This window comes from Leptodactylus fuscus, chromosome 3 (assembly GCF_031893055.1).
Source record: "Leptodactylus fuscus isolate aLepFus1 chromosome 3, aLepFus1.hap2, whole genome shotgun sequence".
NCBI lineage: Eukaryota > Metazoa > Chordata > Amphibia > Anura > Leptodactylidae > Leptodactylus > Leptodactylus fuscus.
Genome location: NC_134267.1, coordinates 65864232 through 65883979, shown reverse-complemented (window position 1 = coordinate 65883979; position 19748 = coordinate 65864232). Strand labels below are relative to the sequence as shown.

Genomic DNA, 19748 nt, shown 5'->3' with positions numbered 1-19748 from the left:
GTATTAGTCAATGAAATTGCATATATCTTTAAAAATTTCAATTTTCACTTTGTACATTAATTTTTGAGAAGCACTCTTAGGCTCAAAATGATGATGACATCCATTAATACATTCCTTGAGTGGTGTAGTTTCTAAACTGTGGTCACTTTTGCGGGTTTACCATTATGTTGGTACTTTAGGGGCTAAATTGACATTTTATTGAGAAACAAAAGCAATTTTTCATTTTCATGTCCCAATGTAAATAAAATCTAGGAAACTGCTGAAGGGTCAAAAAGCTCACTGTACTCCTTGATAGCAGAAAAAGGAACCCGTTGAAGTCAATGGAAGGCTTTTTTTTTAGCACTGAATCTGATGTGGATTCCACACCAAATGCAGCACCGTTTTGCTGCAAATTAGACATTATAAACAGGAGGGGTGCCCCCCATAGAAAAAGAATAAAATATAACTTTTATTGATTACTTTTAAAAGGTGTCTATAAAACTCAGGGCTATGTACAACCCCTATCTGTGAGCACCTAACTACCTTCCCAACCACTGAAAAGCTGTAAGGCATTAATGTCTTATGTCCCTCAACCTAAAAGCCGGGTATCCTATGATAAGTGTAAAGAGATGATACCATGGAGTCCACTCAAGATTTGATGACACATGGAACTCAATATAGATATCGGCATAGCCGCCTGTCCATATGGTCAGGTACCCATTACAGCATCTAGTTGGGTGCACGCTGCTGAATGTACAGTATAGCTGCTAATCGGGATCATTGGAGTATTTTTTTTTTATTCTGTGACAGCAGTGAGTGTGCTACTCATACCCTACGAATAAATTTACTTTATTTCAACACAATTCCTTGTATGTGGAGCTCTTTTACCTACTTGTATGACGGGGTGGGACCCTATCTCCACGAAACAGAATATCTGCTGTATCCCTGAATCTAGCAGTGAGTGTGCTATTCCAACAGTTGCTGTTTAGCTGCCTGTTATAGCCAGCTATTGCTACATTTCTATACCACCGTAGCTGTTTCAATTGTCCCTGGGGTGTATTGATATGAGCCCTCAATGTTGAATACTGTTAGAGATCAGCAAATGATGGATTGAGTTCCATTTGTCATCAAATCTTGAGTGGTATCATCTCTATACACTTATCATAGGATACCCGGCTTTTAGGTTGAGGGACATAAGACATTAATGCCTTACAGCTTTTCAGTGGTTGGGAAGGTAGTTAGGTGCTCACTTTCCTAACACAGATAGGGGTTGTACATAGCCCTGAGTTTTATAGACACCTTTTAAAAGTAATCAATAAAAGTTATATTTTATCCTTTTTCTATGGAGGGCACCCCTACTGTTTATAATAGATAATATTTATTCATGTATTTGTGCGGTATAACTATCTCTCTGAAAAGCAGGGCATTTACATTTTGAAATTTTTTTCACAATTTCCATCAAATTCCTATTTTATTTTTTTTACAAATAAATACAAAAATATTGGTTAGTGTTTACCACTAACATGAAGTATAATAATATCTCAAAATCAATCGTGTAAGTTAAAGCATCTTAAAGTTCTTGCCATATAAAGTGACACGTCAGTTTTGAAAAATGAGACCTGGTCCTTAACGCACTTTTAGGCTGGGTCCTTAAGGGGTTAAAGTATATGTTACTCATTGTTTTATTCAGTCATCATTGAAAGTTTTTTCTTTTTATTAATTTCATGCGCTCATTGTGGTTTTTTCCCCCTCAGGGAGGATATATCAGGACTTTCGTCAAGCAGCTCATAGTGATGTGTTTCTACTAGTATTATTTATAGTGAAGGAAGAGGTGGATATGACAACACTGCCGTGTTTCTGAGAAGTACAACATAGACTGTGATTCTGAGTCAACATCACGCTCAAGAATGTACTGTACCCAAGGATTGGACCTCTATATGAGCCTATCACTAGGCACTGTGGGACTCTTATTTCTGTCAAGACAAGTCAGAAAGCCTGCACTTTATGGGAAGTATACTGAAAAAAAGAACCAACAAACTACTCATGTTATGGTTCCGGCAAAATGGGGTTGGTTTATCCAGGAGTTACCTTCATTCCTAATTCCTTTTGTGGTTATTCTATATAATCAAACATGTGATACCGTGGGGTGTAAGATGCTCTTCTTCATGTTTTGTGTACACTATTTTCAAAGGTAAGATATATCTATGTACTTCCTTAGTATAAACTTTTGAAAATGTTATAGATATTCTAGTAAGTAATGGCTAATGTAAGTTATCTACATTGCTAGTAAACATTATGTTATATGTGCTAAGGGTAACAGAGGAGACAACATTATCCATAGGGATCTATAATCACGTCCGTATAAAGAAGATGGTTGTGAGCAAATAGTGCCCTCTGCAGCTGTAGTCCTACAGATATCTGCTTAAGGAATAATATTTTCACACAAAGTTTCTAAGAGACGTGGATTATTAAGTATTCTTAGCTACTTTAGATAACACTATACAATTAATTTAAAACCGCACATTTGTAATATTCTATATTTTATCACAGCAGCAACATGGATTTTCAACTAGACCAAAATTTTTCTTTTCAATGAACTGACACATAACAGGACAAATCTAGCATTACTACATATAATTTTATTCCATACTTTGTAGATGTGCTTAATTATTTGCTCATAGTAGCTAAAATGGATATAATAGTTTGCACATTGATTTTTTTGAGGAATTTCAGCAAATAGTTGTAACAGAGACAATGTTTCTACTACTGCAGTGGACTAAGAAATTGTGCTTTCAAGGACAGTGCATTTGAGTTCATTTACTCTACTTTCTTTACTAGTTAGGTTTGCGTAGGATTGGAACTTACATGATAACAATGAAAATTAAAAGTACTGCAATTACTTAGGCTTTCTCTTCTGTAATATGGACTTGTCAGCTTCTTTATATCTTGTGTTTAGAGCTCCTTGACCTTAACCTTAGTAAGGTTAAAGGGGTATTCCCATCTACATAATTATTTTTTAATAGGTAGATGATTAAAAGTTAAACATTTTTGCAAATGTAAGTAATTAAAAATTCTGCAGAGTTTTAATGATTTTCTCTAACTTTCTTAGTGGTGACAGTCTGTTATCTTGATCGGTTGCATGGAAACAACCACCAATGCAGAAACTTTCTAAGGTCAGAAAATCAGCCATGTTTTCCTTATTGTGGCCGGGATATCTTCTGATACATGTAGTGTCCCTGCCTGATAACCCAGCTACAATAAGAAAATCATAGCTGTGTTCCTGACAAGTCCCAGACCATAGAAAGTTTCTGCATTAGTGTTCCTATCCATGGCAACCAATCAAGATAAAAGACTGTCACCACTAACAGAGTTAGTTACAGAAAATTTTTACAGAAAAAAAAAAGTTACAGAAAATTTTTAATTACTTATATTTGCAAAAATGTTTAACTTTTAATTATCTACAAATATAGGTATGATTATGTACATGGGAATACCCCTTTAAGGCCCCACGTTGTGGAAATGCAGTTTGTTTTTTTTTGTTTCAAAATTTGTTGCGTTTTTTTGAGCCAAATCCAGGAGTGGATTAAGCAAAATGTAGAAGTATAAGTAGTTTTTATAGATTTACCATTTCTTTTGTAGTCATTCTTGGCTTTGGCTCAAAAAAACGCAACAAAACATAGCTGCTTCTCCACAAAGTGGGGCCTCGACCTCAAGGGGTTTTACCATGATGTCTGTATTCACAGTGGACACAGTACTAAGCAGCAATGGGGGTTAGTAAGCCCACTTTTGGAGATAAATGCAGTTACCACAGGTGAGACCCATGTAGGTCCAACAGTTGTCATGTGTCCTGTAGATATGCCTCCGGGTTTGCTAGTAATTTTAAGTATCCCCTTTTATTTAGTGCCATCACATTCCACAGATATTCTTAAAGGGGCTCTATCAGCAAAATCATGATGATAGAGCCCCACATATGCGTGCATAGCCTTTAACCCCTTCCCGCCGATGGCATTTTTTGATTTTCGTTTTTCGTTTTTGACTCCCCTCCTTCTAAACCCCATAACTTTTTTATTTCTCCGCTCCCAGAGCCATATGAGGTCTTAATTTTTGCAAAACAAATTTTTCTTCATGATGCTACCATTAATTATTCTATATAATGTACTAGGAAGCAAGAAAAAAATTCAGAATGGGGTGGATTTGAAGAAAAAATGCATTTCTGCGACTTTCTTACGGGCTTTGGTATAACAGCGTTCACTGTGCAGCCAAAATGACATGTCCCCTATATTCTGTGTTTCGGTACGGTTCCTGGGATACCAAATTTATATGGTTTTATTTACATTTTGACCCCTAAAAAAAATTCCAAAACTGTGTTAAAAAAATTTTTTTCTAAAAGTCGCCATATTCCAACGGCCGTAACTTTTTTATACGTAAGTGTACGGGGATGCATAGGGCGTCTTTTTTTGCGGGGCCGGGTGTACTTTTTAGTTCTGCGATTTTTGGGAAATGTTATTGCTTTGATCACTTTTTATTCAAATTTTTATCAGAATCAAAACAGTGAAAAAACGGCGGTTTGGCACTTTCGACTATTTTTCCCGCTACGGCGTTTACCGAACAGGAAAAATATTTCGGACGCGGGGATACCTAACATGTATATGATTCACAGTTTTTAACTACTTTTATATGTGTTCTAGGGAAATGGGGGTGATTTGAACTTTTAATACTTTTTATATTTTTTTATATTTTTTTTAACTTTTTTTTTTTATTTATTTTTTTTGCATTTATTAGACCCCCTAGGGGTGTTGAACCCCAGGGGGTCTGATCACTAATGCAATGCATTACAATGGCAATGCATTGCAAAAAAATCATCCTTTCTTTTGCAGGCTGCATAGACCAGCCTGCAAAAGAGAGGATTTGCAGACAAGCCTGGGAGCCTTGTTCAGGCTCCCGGCTGTCATGGCAACGGGGGGTCGGCCCTGGAGCATGCTCCAGGAGCCGGCGATCCCGGGCAAAATGGCGGCGCCCATGCGCCGCCGGGAAAATGGCACCTCCGGCGCCTTTGACCGCGGCGCCGGAGGGGTTAATGCCTCCGATCGGTCCAGGGACCGATCGGAGGCATTAGAGCCGGTTGTCTACTGCTTAAAGCAGTAGACACCCGGCGGCTATGGCGGCCGCCCGGCTCCCGGGTGGTCGCCATAGTTACAGACCCAACATGCGCCGTACTATTACGGCACATGTTGGGAAGGGGTTAAAAAGGCTATTCAGGCACCGGTAAAGTTATATTAAACTAACCCCCCCCCCCCGTTTTAAAATAATAACGTAAAAAAGAATGTGCTCTACTTACGGATCGTGCACGCTGGGCGGGCATTCAGGGTGTGTCTTCATCTTCTTCCCCGCCTCTTCTTCCTCCGATGTCTTCCTCCTCCAGCGCTTGCTTGCAGACACTGATAAAAAAAAATAGCTTGGGCGCATGCGCAGTAGCACGCGGCTTCTACTACGGCTACTGCGCATGCACCCAAGCTATTTTTTTTTATCAGTGTCCGCGAGCAAGTGCCGGAGGAGGACGGGACCCGAAGACATCGGAGGAAGAAGAGGCGGGGATGAAAATGAAGACACACCCTGAATGCCCGCCCAGCGTGCACGATCCGTAAGTAGAGCACATTCTTTTTTAGGTTATTATTTTAAAACAGGGGGGGGGGGGTAGTTTAATATAACTTTACCGGTGCCTGAATAGCCTTTTTAAAGGCTATGCACGCATATGTGGGGCTCTATCAGCATGATTTTGCTGATAGAGCCCCTTTAACACTGTCCCATATAGGGCTCACAATCTAAATTCACAATCCGTATGTCTTTGGAGTGTGAGCGGAAACTGGAGTAAAACCATGCAAACACAGGGAGAGCACACAAATTCCGTGCAGATCTCTTGGATTCAAACCTAGAACTCCAGTGCTAGGGTCCATTCACACGGAGCAAAATGGTGCGGATACTGCGCGTATTCTGGTGCTTTTCCGCTCGGGATCGGCACCAAAGTCCGCGTGGTAAAAAATTCTCCCCATAGAGTTCTATGGGGAGGCTTTTTTGCCGCGCGGACTCTGGCACCTAACCCGAGCAGAAAAGCGCCAGAATCTGCGCCATTTTGCTCCGTGTGAATTGACCCCTGCAGAGCAACAGTGCTAAGCACTGAGCCACTGTGCTGGATTAGTTGGTCTGATCAGTTGGGGCCTAACTGGTGGGACCTTCATTAATCATAAGAACATTATACCTTTATTAGTCCTTTACACCCACATACGAATGGAGCAATAGGATGCACATGCGCAACCACTCCTTTCACAGCATGGAACAGCTGGAGATAGTACAACATTTGGCTATCTACAGCAGTTCCATAGAAAATGAATGGAGAGGCAGCACACATTTGTGACCTGCTACTTCATTCAGATTGGACAATGAGACCCCCATTCTTGTGATCAGCGTGACTCCTAGCAATCAGACATCCAAACTTCAGACAGTTGTCCCCATTCCAGTGGATACAGTGTGATTTAAAGGGATCCTATCCTTCAAACACAATTTTTCAAGGTATCACGTCAGAATAGCCTTAAGAAAGGCTATTTGTCTCCTACCTTTCGTTGTCTTCTCCGCGCCGCCATTTGTCTGTAATCCCAGTTTTTGTCGGTATGCAAATGAGTTCTCTCACAGTACTGGGGGAGGGCCCCAGCACTCAAACAGCACTGGGGGAGTCCCCAATGCTGCGAGAGAACTCTCCAGCAACACATCCATCTTCTTCAGGAACCCGCCTCTCTGCGCGTCTTCTTCCATCCTGGGTTTTCAATTTTTTAGACCTCGGGCAGAGCTGACTGCGCATGCCCAGGCCACAAGAAAATGGCCACTTACACAGCTTACAGTGTAAGCGGCCATTTTCTTGTGGCCCAGGCATGCACAGTCGGCTCTGCCTGAGGCCTAGAAAATTGAAAACCCAGGACGGAAGTAGATGTGCAGAGAAGCGGGTTCCTGAAGAAGATGGAGGCGTCGCTGGAGAGTTCTCTCGCAGCATTTAGGATGCCCCCAGTGCTGTTTGAGCGCTGGGGCCAGCCCCTAGTGCTGCTAGAGAACTCACTTGCATACCGACAAAAACCGGGATTACCAGCGAACGGCGGTGCGGAGAAGACAATGAAAGGTAGGAGAAGAATAGCCTTTCTTAAGGCTATTGCGATGTGGTACTTAGAAAAAATTACGTTTGAATGATAGGATCCCTTGAAAATTACCCTTTAAGTAACTTTAGAATAAGCTTTTAGAATCCTCTCTGTCATTTATTATTAATGTATATTATTTAGTTTTGGACGTTATTGTAAACATGTGATTTGGTACTTACCATATTCATTTTGCCATTTTAAAAGAATGGGAGCTTCAGAAAATGTATCTGCCCACTTCTGGTACCATTCATTCTCTGTGTATGTGTTAGGGAATAGCAGACGATAATTCCCCAGAAACTGCTGGTGAACCCTGGAGGGAGGGGCACATGGGACAGTGAGCCCTAAGCTGAAGCCCTCCGCTTTCCCTTCCTATTGCCAGACCCTATCCTAGGTAATAGGCGACAACCACGAAGACAGTCCCTCCCTGAATACGTGAAACACAAAACGCAGACAAGACGAACAACAACAAAGGGAGGTCAGCTAGCCAGGGATCGGTAACAGGAGAGCGATGCAGTGCCAAATCGGAGTCCAAAAGAATTGTCAGTAGGGAAGCCAGAGGTCAAGGATTAGAATACAAGTAATATAACAGCAAGGGATACCAGAAGCAAGAGGCAATAACCGGCCCCAGTGTGACTGTGAGCCAAGACTAAATAGGGGAGGAAGAACCCGCCCTGAACCTGATAGGAAGGAAAGCTGTCAATCACAGGCAAGACAAAATCAAACACTTAATGAACAGAGGCAACCTAGGCAGAAGACAGGTGTGGTGCAAATCCAATTAAGGACTAGAGCCATGTTCACACAGTGCAACTAAAAACTTTAAGCAGATTATCAAACTGCACACGCCTCCTGCGCCACAGCACGCGAGCAGAGGGTGGCGCAGAGGCCCGAACAGGCAGAGATGTTACAGTATGCTTCTGCACCAGCAGCTGATGTAAACTACTCATCCTTAGCATTTGAGGCTGGGTTTACATTGTGCTCTTTTGCCTTTTTTTAATTGCAGTATGAATAGCACATTACAATACTTTTCATCCATACCAGTACACTAGAGATTTTCAGTTTAATGGTTTGCTATCATACAGGTGAACTGTAAAGTAACATGTACTACTCATTACTGCAATTAAAAACCATGCACGGTTGTTCAGCAAAAAAGCACCATGGAAACAGCCTAAATGCCTATTAAAATTAGTTGAGGAGATGAATAAAAAACATCCAGCGCCAAAATTCAATAAAACTTCACTTTTACAATTCATCTCCTCATCGTATACCAGTTCCTTCTCAGTCAAGGACTTCACCGAGCTGCCTAAATCACGTATGTTTTTTTCATTCCTTTCTATTGTTGGGTTGAAAGTTTTCTGCATATATTTTTTAATTAAAATTAGTTGGCTGTCCATATAATGCAACTTAATGAAAATTCCCAGGATTAAAGAGATAAAATCTAACTTTAATTAAACGTCTCACTAAAAAGGTCTGTGATAAATAGTGTTTTATCATGTATTCCAACTTCACATGAGATTTTTCACTCTGTATGTGAAATGGAATTCTCATTATGGGTCAAAAAGCTGCCATTGGTGTCAGTCAGAGAGAAGCAATGTGTGTACCAAACTCCAGCTAAATCAAGGTCAACACACACTGCCCCTACAAGTGACAGCTCTACACTGTGGAACAGATTGGCCTTAACTAATATTGTATACACGTTTCCAAATAAGTCATCAGGGGTATGATAATGTCATTATTTCTTCAGACATATATAATGGCGAGTATCTGCATTGATTACAGCTGGATGCTCATCCTGGAAGATGCGGAGACTTTAAGTGCAGTGCCCCACCACAAACTGGGCTGAGATGCAGCCAATCACAAAAGCAGACATCCAATTAGTGTGCACCAATTTTGGCAGGCCACCCTTCGGGCTCACCAAGGCCTAGTACCTACCTAGCCCTTATTCCCACCCCAAAAGACTTACCATCATATAAACAGTGCAGCAAGTCATATCCACTCACTCAGTGCCAATGCATCTAGCATACGACAGTGGAATAATTCAGTATCTCATCACTGGAAAATATGGGAGAGAGGTGATGTATTGTACAGGAAAGTTAAACCTGATAATATCCAAGGTAATCTCCCAATGGAACTCAAAGAGCCTGATATAAGATACTCAAGAGGACACCATTGATAATACCACTCCTTGTGATGCATCCCTGTATACCCCCATCAACATGCCCACATCCATGCACCCATGCCATGAGGGGATATAAACCAGCATTCTAGTCTATTAGCACTCTGGCTCAGATAATATACAGTATATAGAAATTATAAGCTAGCAAGCCAATAAAGACATTACATTAACACTATAGCTCAAATCATGTGTACATTTCCCATTCCCACTGTGGGCATTTTTCAATTTTCGTTTTTTACCCTCCCTCCCTTCCAAACCCCACAACTTTTCAATTTTTCTGCTCTCAGAGCCATATAAAGTTAAAATTTTTCTTTATGATCCTACCATTAATTATTCTGTACAATGTACTAAGAAGCTGGAAAAAAAAAATCAGAATGAGGTGGAGGAGGTTTGAAGAAAAGGTGCACTTGTGCGACTTTCTTATGGGCTTCGTTTTTACAGCGTTCACTGTGCAGCCAAAATTACGTCACCTGTATTCTATGTTTTGATGTGATTCCAAGGATACCAAATTCATAAGGTTTTATTTACATTTTAACCCCCCTAACAAAAATTCTAAACTTTGCCCAAAATTATTTCTTTCTAAAAGTCGCCATATTCTGACACCCGTAACTTTTTTAAACTTCTGTGTACGGGATGCATAGGGATTCTTTTTTGCGGAACCAGGTGTACTTTTTAGTTATACTATTTTGGGGAGTTGCTATTGCTTTGATCACTTTTTATTCAAATTTTTCTCAGAGGCAAAATAGTGAAAAAACGGAGGTTTAGCACTTTTGATTTTTTTTTTTTCTCTCTACAGTGTTTACTGTACGGGAAAAATATTTTTATAGATTTTTAGACCAGGCGTTTACAGACACAGGGATACCTAATGTGTATGTGTTACACAGTATTTAAGTACTTTTTATATGTGTTCTAGGGAAAAGGGAATGATTTGAATTTTTAATACATTTTATTTTTTATTTTTATTTTTTTTAACTTTTATTTTTTTTTTGCATTTATTAGACCCCCTAGGGAGTCTTGAATTTCAGGGAGTCTGCTCATTAATGCAATGCATTGCAAAAAAATGCCCACAAAAGAAAATCATTACAGACAGGCCTGGAAGCCTTCACAAGGCTCCCGACTAACATGCCAACGGGAGGCCGGCTCCGGTGCTTGCTCTGGGTGCCGGCAATCCCCGACAAAATGGTGAAAAGGGAATGATTTGAATTTTTAATACATTTTATTTTTTATTTTTTTTAACTTTTATTTTTTTTTTGCATTTATTAGACCCCCTAGGGAGTCTTGAATTTCAGGGAGTCTGCTCATTAATGCAATGCATTGCAAAAAAATGCCCACAAAAGAAAATCATTACAGACAGGCCTGGAAGCCTTCACAAGGCTCCCGACTAACATGCCAACGGGAGGCCGGCTCCGGTGCTTGCTCTGGGTGCCGGCAATCCCCGACAAAATGGTGGCGCCCACGTGCGACTGATATAATGGTGCCTCGGTCAGCTTTGAACAAGGCACCAGAAGGGTTAATATCCACGATTGGAGCGGGTATCGATTGCGGGCATTAGCGCTGGGTTTTCTGCTGTATAGAACAGCAGACACAACAGCGTTTATGGCGACCTCCCAGCTCCCATGTGGCCGCAATCTTTAAACACCCAGCATCCATCGTACTAGTACGTTGGATGTTGGGAAGGGGTTGATATATCCAACTGATACAACCTTAAAAGGATTCTACCATTAAAAACTTTTTTTTTCTCGTTGACACGTCGGAATAGCCTTAAGAAAGGCTATTCTTCTCCTACCTTTAGATGTCTTCTTCGCCCCGCCATTCGGTTAAAATTCCGTTTTTCGTTGGTATGCAAATGAATTCTCTTGCAACACTGAGGCCGGGTCTCAGTGTTCAAACAGCACTGGGGGTGTCCTCAATGCCGCGAGAGAACTTTCTCCAGCACCGCCTCCATCTTCTTCTGGAACGTCCTCTTCATGCATCTTCTTCCAGAACTGGGGTCACACTTGTACGCCTGCGCAGTTGGCTCTGCCATCAGGCCGCAGGCAGAGCCGAATGCACATGCTGGCAGCCATGTTTTTGTGGCCGCTTACACGAGCATGCACAGTACGCTCTGTACTCTGTTGAACTACGGGAGTGTACGCCCCCAGTGCTGCAAGAGAACTCATTTGCATACCGATGAAAAACAGAATTTTAACCGAAAGGCGGGACGAAGAAGACATCTAAAGGTAGGAGAAGAATAGCCTTTCTTAAGGCTATTCCGATGTGTCAACGAGAAAAAAAAAAGTTTTTAATGGTAGAATACCTTTAATGTATTAAATATGTTGCAACAAGGCCAGTTTATTAACAGTAGGGGGCTATTAATTTATGACTCCTCTATTTACTTTTCTGTTACAAAGCCTTGTGCAGGACAAGTAATACTTCATAATGTTACCATTTAATATTCTATATGATATACTGGGAAGCTGGAAAAAAAATAAAAATGGGAATGACTATTACTTTAATTTCTCTTTATTCAAATTTATGAGGGGTGAAAGTGAAAAAACTTCGGTTTGGCTTTTTTGATTTTTTTCTCCACTATGGTGTTTCAATGTTCTGATCATAAATACAATATTCTGCAATGCTAATGCATTGCAATATATTGTAAAACAGTAGTATTTTTATTACAGGCTGCATAGAGCATGACAAAGACAAGCCTGGGAACCTTCAATATACGCTTTCATTGTAATGGATCGCTGTTCCTGAATATTAGTCCTGAGGTCAGCAATTTGTCCCAATATGGAGGTGCCCATGCACCACTGGGAAAATTTCACCTGGGTCAGCTTTGAGGCATCAGGGGGAGTCAATGTACAAGCACTGATCGTGGGCAATACTGACAGGTGTTCACTATACTGTTCATTATACTGGCTCCTGAGTGGTCCCCATGTTTAAATATTTTAACACACACAGCCACTTCCAATAAAGTATGTGAAATTCAGTTAGTCATTCAGGCGATTTGGATTCAGGCAATTGAGTCCATAAATGCTGGTGTCTAATCCATTCACATGCCTGGAACTATAAACATCACCTTCATGTTTGGCCACACGTTTTGACATGGGTATCCCTCATGTGATCAGCTAATTCACTGTCTCAACTGGCGAATAGTTTTCCCCACATAGTTACATGGACATATATTGAGGTACACAACAACTGTTGTGTTGCAATGAATTAAGTTATGGCTCTCAAATCAATGACCAATACATGCACTGCAAAACATTTTCCCAGTTTTAATAAACTTGCATTACATTCAATGCAATCATACTCTGCAGCGCTTTACAGATATTGTCAGTCATTGTCACATATAGGAGTCACAATCTATATTCCCTATCAGTATGTCTTTGGAGTGTGGCAGGAAAACCACGCAAACACAGGGAGAGCATACCAACTCCTTGCAGATTTTGTCCTTGGTCGGATTCAAACCTAGGACTCCAATACTGCACAGCAACAGTGCTAACCACTGAGCGACCGCGCCATTTTTGAGAGACAAGATCTGTAATATTATTGTCTAATAACAAGATCTTTCAGTACTTCAATAATTCTACCACTTCTGGATGTTTGGAGTCAAACATCTCTATAAGCCTTATAATATTTTGCACCTCGCAAGGCTTTGGGACAAGAAAGCTTTCCCTAACCCATATTTTTCTGTAATTTAAAATCCGGGATGGCATAGCTCTAGTTCTAACATAGTTCTAACATTGTTACCCTTTTGCTCATAAGTGTAGGTTTTTAAGAATCTATGCGATCTATGGATCCTTCCTGGGCTCAACCACCAATGTTATAAGTGCTTCCCTCTATGATAGTGGAGGTTACTTATATAATGAAAAACTCTGAAGCATATCACATAAAAAGAGAAGATAACCATAAATCTAAAATCAGATTGGTAAAAATTGGCAAAATAATTATAAATTATATCTCCAGGTGGATGCTTTGAAGAGCACTGCCAGGTGAATAAATAAAACCGATACAATTACCCAAAGTATTGATTTATAAGTGAAGAAATAAAAGCCTCTGGGCAACCCTCAGTTCAATATTTAACATTAAACCATACATTTAATTGCTGTTCTTCTTTATCAAGCAAGAACTTGTTAGAATTCGAGTGAGAATCATTAGACTTTTCATAAACATCAGGACATTTACAAGAAGAATATTCAGCTTCACTAGCTATTACCTTCGACTTAAGAATCTCCCACTCCTTTCACACAGTTGATATGTAAGATTGAATCTTCTGATAATACAAGCCTCTAATAAAGGCCTTTAATGAGTCACATACAATATACACAGGCGCAGTGCCCTTATTATTAAAGGGATTCTACCATTAAAATCTAATTTTTTCTCGTTGACATGTAGGAATAGCCTTAAGAAAGGCTATTCTTCTCCTAACTTTAGATGTCTTCTCCACGCCGCCGTTCGGTATAAATCCCGTTTTTTGTCGGTATGCAAATTAGTTCTCTCACAGCACTGGGGGCGTCCCCAATGCTGCGAGAGAACTCTCCAGCGCTGCCTCCATCTTCCTTAGGAATGACCTCTTCACGCATCTTTTTCCGGTGTGGGTGGTCAAACTTCTGACAGTCAGTCAGGTACGTCCTTCTTCACAGCAGCGCCTATAGCGCTGTGCTGTGTGAGTGGGGAGGAATCCCCCCCCCTCGTCTATGGACAAGCACTGTGAGCAGAGGGAGGGGGCGTTCCTCCCCGCTCACACTGTACAGCATGATAGGCCCTGCTGTGGAGAAGGACGTTCCTGACAGACTGTCAGGAACGCCCTTCTGACTGTAATGAGCTACGGTACCGATAGCTCTTTACCCGGGGCACAGATCGGGAAAGCCAACAGTGCACTGAATTCAACGCACTGTCAGCTTTCCAGCAGTATATAGAACTGCCTGTGCCCAAATCGGTGAAAGGTCCTCTTTAAGTACTTTTATATGTGTTCTAAGGAAAGGGGTGCAATTAGAATTCTTAATATTTGCTACGGATGTTGGCAATCCCAGGCAAAATGGTACTGTCCAGGCGCTGCTGGCAAAATGGCACCTTAGTCAACTTTAATGTCTAAAGAAAAGATATACATCCCAGTATCAAAGAAGATATATCTGCATAAATCCTAGAAGCTACGGGTGTTCCAAATAGTAATGTTTACTATTTCGAACAGTTTTTTCTTTAATACTGGGGTGTATATCTTTTTATTGAGCCCTTATGGATTTCCTTAATATTTATGATTAATAGTTATGTGTTAATTAATTACACCACACAACGAAAAAAAAACAAAACACTTTTCATCTGCTACTGGGCAAAAAACACTCTTTCTGTACTAAATCAAGTGTGCAGATTCCAAATCCGAAGTCAGAATTGTTTTAACACGCTAGGAAATTTTGCTATGCATAAGTATGCATAAATACATAATTAAATGAATTAAGCACTTGGAAAGCATTGAATAATTTTGAACAGAATGAGTTTCACTCCATCAATTACCTGATCTACAACAAAGTTTTCATAGTAAACAGTGTATGGGACTGTAATGGAATAACAAAATTTCAAAAAGTCTAGTTTTTCAGTTTAAAAGTCTTACTTGAGCAAGGCCCAGAACTGATGAAAGGGCTTCAGGCATTTGGTTCTGCGTTTGTGAATGGTCATATTTTCCCATTGCAAAAACTAGCATTAATCCCCTATCATGTTGGGATTCCTGTGGCCTAGATCTATTCTCCATTGTAGAAATATCTTTATGGAACCGCTCTCCATGTTCGTGACTTGTTTTTCCCAAATTGGGTGGGAAAAAGTCAAGATGGGAATGTAAGAAATGCATTTTCAATGACATTCGGCAGCTAAGTTGTTCATATGCTGTAAGCAGGTTGTCTACTAATTCAGCAAAGTTTTCAGCAATTCTGGTCCCAAGGAAGTTCTGTACTACTTGCCCAAATGCAACCCAAGCTGCAAGGTCTAGAGCAGGGGTCCTCAAACTGCGGCCCACCAAGCACTTCTGTCTTGCCCCGCCGACAACGCTGGCAGGCGTGCATTTATAATGAAGGTCCTGGGGCGCGTGGGCCAGGCCATGGAGCGCACTTCACTTTACCTATTGGAGGGTACCGCTCCCGATGTCTGTGCGACTTGCTCTGCCTCCGGCCCACTGTTTAAAAAGTTTGAGGACCCCTGGTCTAGAGGGTTGAGTTTTGTTCTTAATGTGTCATCACATTAGTTTGTTGATTTCGGAGATAATAAAAATTCCGGCCTTTATTTTAGCCTCAGCTTTCAGTGTGATAAACTTCTTCTTCTTATACTGGAAACCATTTCCATCACGATCAAGTGCAATTATAACATTTTTCATTAAATCAAGTTTAATGTGAAGGGGTGGAAGATAAACTTGAAATGGATCAACCAGTGATTTGTGTTGTACATTGTACTGACCAACTGTGTGCTCAACTCTGAGAGACCACTGTCTCATTTTGTGATGATTGTTGTCATCACGTCTGTTCCATAGGCACAAGAAACACATATGCTTTGTGTACCCTAACTGTAGGCCAAGCAGCAGTGCTCCCACTTTCAGGTCAGCAGAAATTGTCCATTTATGTTCTGAGTATTTGATCATTTCCAATTAGCCTCCATTCATCAGGAACATATGTACCATCTAGCTCCATCATAAGACCATTTACATCAGTACAGAAACAGACATCACTTTTCATTGCATAGTATGCAGCTAACTTGATGTGTCGATGACGAAAGTGTGAAGTTTTGGCGCCAGATAGGTCTAGGCACGTCTATTGGAATATTTCCAATATCTAATACATTAGTATTATAACTGAATACGCTTTGCTTGTACAACTTAAAATCTAGATGAGTGAGGCAACTTCCGAGTTCATATTTGGAATCAGGGTGCGCATTTTAGTGTAAGTCACATGTTTTTCTCTCAGTAGCAAAATCATTGTTGCGCAGTGTTATCAGTGTCTTCACATTTTGCTCCTGTGAATTTACTGTAGCTCAGGAGTCCCAGTCACGTCCCCATCTGTCCTGGTTTTGGTTGGATTTACTGGGCTAGAGGTGGTGCTAAAAAAAGCAACGTCCATAAGAGCAGCGAGGTCAGGATGGCTCACTGACACAAGTATTACCAGTCATGCAGATTATACACAATATGTCCTTCTCTTATTGACCATACTCCATTCATTAGTTCTACTACTGGTTCTTTTACATGTAATTCTACCAGAAGTAACTGTAAAATAGCAAACAACAAAGAGCTGAGAAAAGCCTATAGGAGATTCAGGGAAATGAAATTGAAATACAAGTTATGAAATAGCTAAAAAGGTCTCTGGCACAGAAAAAGAGATAGGAAAAAAATGGAAATATGTTTGCAGGACAGTATTCAATCTAATTTCGTATTCTTGAATCAGAGAGGGCAGAAAGCAGAAGACAGCATTTAGTAGTGGTTCCTAAGTGAGTTTCCTATGGGTACTCCAGTTTCCTCCCACATGACAAAAATATACTTAAATATATGCCAATGTTATGTTGCTTTGGCATTTGTTCCCATAACGAGATTAAAGGCAGGACAGTCCAGGTTCTTTTATGGCACATGTTCAGCTTTTGTCATGATCAGAGAAGCCTTTCCATTTCATATGATATTTTCATTCTGATAGTGTACCACTTTTTTTTTACATTCTGTAATTGTCACTACTCCACCTCCAAAGCTGTGTTGCTAAAGCATTTGCTCCCATACAGGAATAATTTTTTGTCAACTTGTTTTAAAAAGACAATTCTTCCCTTTACAACTGGAAGACCATCCAGGCATGTTGACAGTCTGCTTCAAATTTTTCTTTCAATTCTGTAGCTGCCAGTGCCAAACTGTTGGTATAATAACACATTTGCTTCTTTCAATACCAATGCCATGTTGGTACAGCATTCTGTTCCCAAAATGGGGTAATTTTTGGTTAGTTTTTCTGGAGCCTTTTGCAGTTTCTAGTCTCCAAAATAGGCTAATTGTTGTATAAAAATCATTACTTTTTCAATTATAACTACAACAGATTGAAATCTGTGCATGAATAATGCTAATTTCTGAAACATTTTTCATGTTAAAAAGCAGAAAAGAAAGTGGTAGTGCAGTGTATGATTACATTAGTAATTTCTATCCACTGCTTATTATTACTATCCATTTTCCTAAAGACATACATGTCAGTTTTCCTTAGAGAGCTAGAAATTGGCTAGATAGAGTCCCAGGAGCCCTGAGAGTGACATACACTGTGTTTTAAGTCAATTTCTGGTTCATTGCTAATTTCTAAAAACAAATCTATATATCTATATTATATATATTCTTTTAAAAATATTCCTATGACTCTAGAACCCTAAACTCACATTTGCAGTACTTACAACTGCATTATTTCTATGCTGCCCTGAATAAAAAAGCAAAACTTACACAGACCAATGTCTCCATTCAAGCACTTACCGTATACACTCGAGTATAAGCCGACCTGAATATAAGCCGAGGCCCCTAATTTTACCACAAAAAACTGGGAAAACTTATTGACTCGAGTATAAGCCGAGGGGGAGGGGAAATGCAGCAGCTACTGGAAAACTTCAAAAATTAAAATGGTGGGAGTTTTTGGGTGCAGTAGTTGCTGGGGAAGGGGAGGGGGTGTTTTGGTTGTCTGTCTGCCCCTTCCCTGAGCTTGAAGACTGTGTTTTTTTTCCCCCACTTGGAATTCAGCCTGGCTGAATATAGGGTATCTGCAGGGCTCCTATTAACTCCTTTCCAATGGAACAGGAGCACTGCAGATACCCTATATACAGTAGACCGGGCACTTTCAGACACAGGGATACCTAATGTTTCAGTCATTTTCTACTTTTGCATGTATTCTAGGGAAAGGAGTGAACTTTTATTTTTTTTAAAGCTTCTTTGTTTCCCACTATTTTATGGGAGATTCTATACATTAATATTGCTGCTGGTCATAGACCCCCCCTTTCCCCCCACCCTAAATTTTTTTTTTTTTTGCTGACTCGAATATAAGCCGAGGGGGGCTTTTTCAGCACAAAAACTGTGCTGAAAAATTCGGCTTATACTCAAGTATATACGGTATGTTTTCTCCACCATACCATCCCACCCTATCTCAGTCATCCACAGCTTGTTCTCTGATAACTGATCTTCTACTTGCTTTTACTATGTGCTGGGAGAGGGAACTTGGAACTGCCTTTCCATTGGATGTGTGGCTCTCCACCTTCCAGTCGTGTCATAAATTCTCTGTTTCTTAACCTTCCTTCCTAATTTGAGGGGGTTTTTTTGTATTTTTTTCTGTTTATACATTGGCCCCTGTTTAAGTGGCAGTCTGTTTTGTAGCTCTTGTTTTATATAGCATAAATAAAGAATTTATAAAATCTATATATATAGAACTCAAATCTTGTAGTAGTCTGCTCTATACAAATCCACAGTTCTCACCCGATTTGGGTGAAATTTGGCATGCCCCCTCTCCACGCACAGGAGCAGAATACTGCGCACATTACATCTTTCTAGCGTCCCCCCATCATGAAATTTGGGCCCCCAAAGTTAGGCCCTATACATATAATGGGGAAATATGAAATCTGTACTATACAGGAGCTTTCATCACTGAAGCTGCTGAGGTAAAGTGAAAGCTGAGCTGTGATTGGTTGCTTTGGGCAACTCCACAAGTCTGCCTGTGAGGCGGCTCCTTCAGGCCATAGTAATACTGTGATGGCCGCTCTGTATTACTATTCATCCTATTACATCTTTTATCAATGTCAGGTCCTAGTAATACTGTGTGAGGGCTGCTCTGGATTACTCTTCATCCTATTACATCTCTTATCAGTGTCAGGTGAATACTAAAGGCTCATAATACTAAGGACTGTTTTTAAAATGCCGCCCAAAAAAATGACCATCTATTGGGCAAGTTTATCCAAAAGCTAAGAGCGCAAAATTGTGTCAAAGAGCTGAACAAGTAAACAAAGTGCCTTGCAGCTTGAAAAGAAACGGATGAGACAGGCTAAATGTAAGGGCCTGTTCACACAGAGTAAACACGTGTATTTTGGCAAAATACACATGTAAAAAATACACGTGTATTTTGGCAAAATACACGTGTAAAAAATACACGTGTAAAAATAAGACTCCCATTGACTTTAACCTTTTCGCTGCCAAGGGTCTCTGGAAATTTTGCACCTCCAGTAGCCAGAGCAATTTTCACAGTTTTGAGATGGACAAATCAAACTTGCAACATTAAAAAAGCACCCCCACCCCCCCATGCCTATATATTTTCTTAAAGTAGACACCTGCAGCATTGTCAGAATGCCACTTGGTACTGTATACGAACAGGCACCTTCATGCAATTTTGAGTTAAAGTGAATGTTTTATGAAAAAATGCAAATAAATGTATATTAGTTGTTAAAAGTGGAAACCAAACAAAAAA

General features: G+C 40.3%; 1 protein-coding gene across 1 annotated transcript in view; it reads left to right on the top strand.

Annotated features, from left to right (window-relative positions):
* The first annotated feature begins 1739 nt into the window (after positions 1-1739).
* Positions 1740-19748, top strand: part of SRD5A2 (steroid 5 alpha-reductase 2) — a 34255-nt gene continuing 16246 nt past the window's right edge. Inside the window, exon 1 of the mRNA XM_075267724.1 lies at positions 1740-2170. Coding sequence (XP_075123825.1) covers positions 1887-2170 — 284 coding nt within the window. The 5' untranslated portion in view covers positions 1740-1886. The remainder of the gene's footprint in view (positions 2171-19748) is intronic.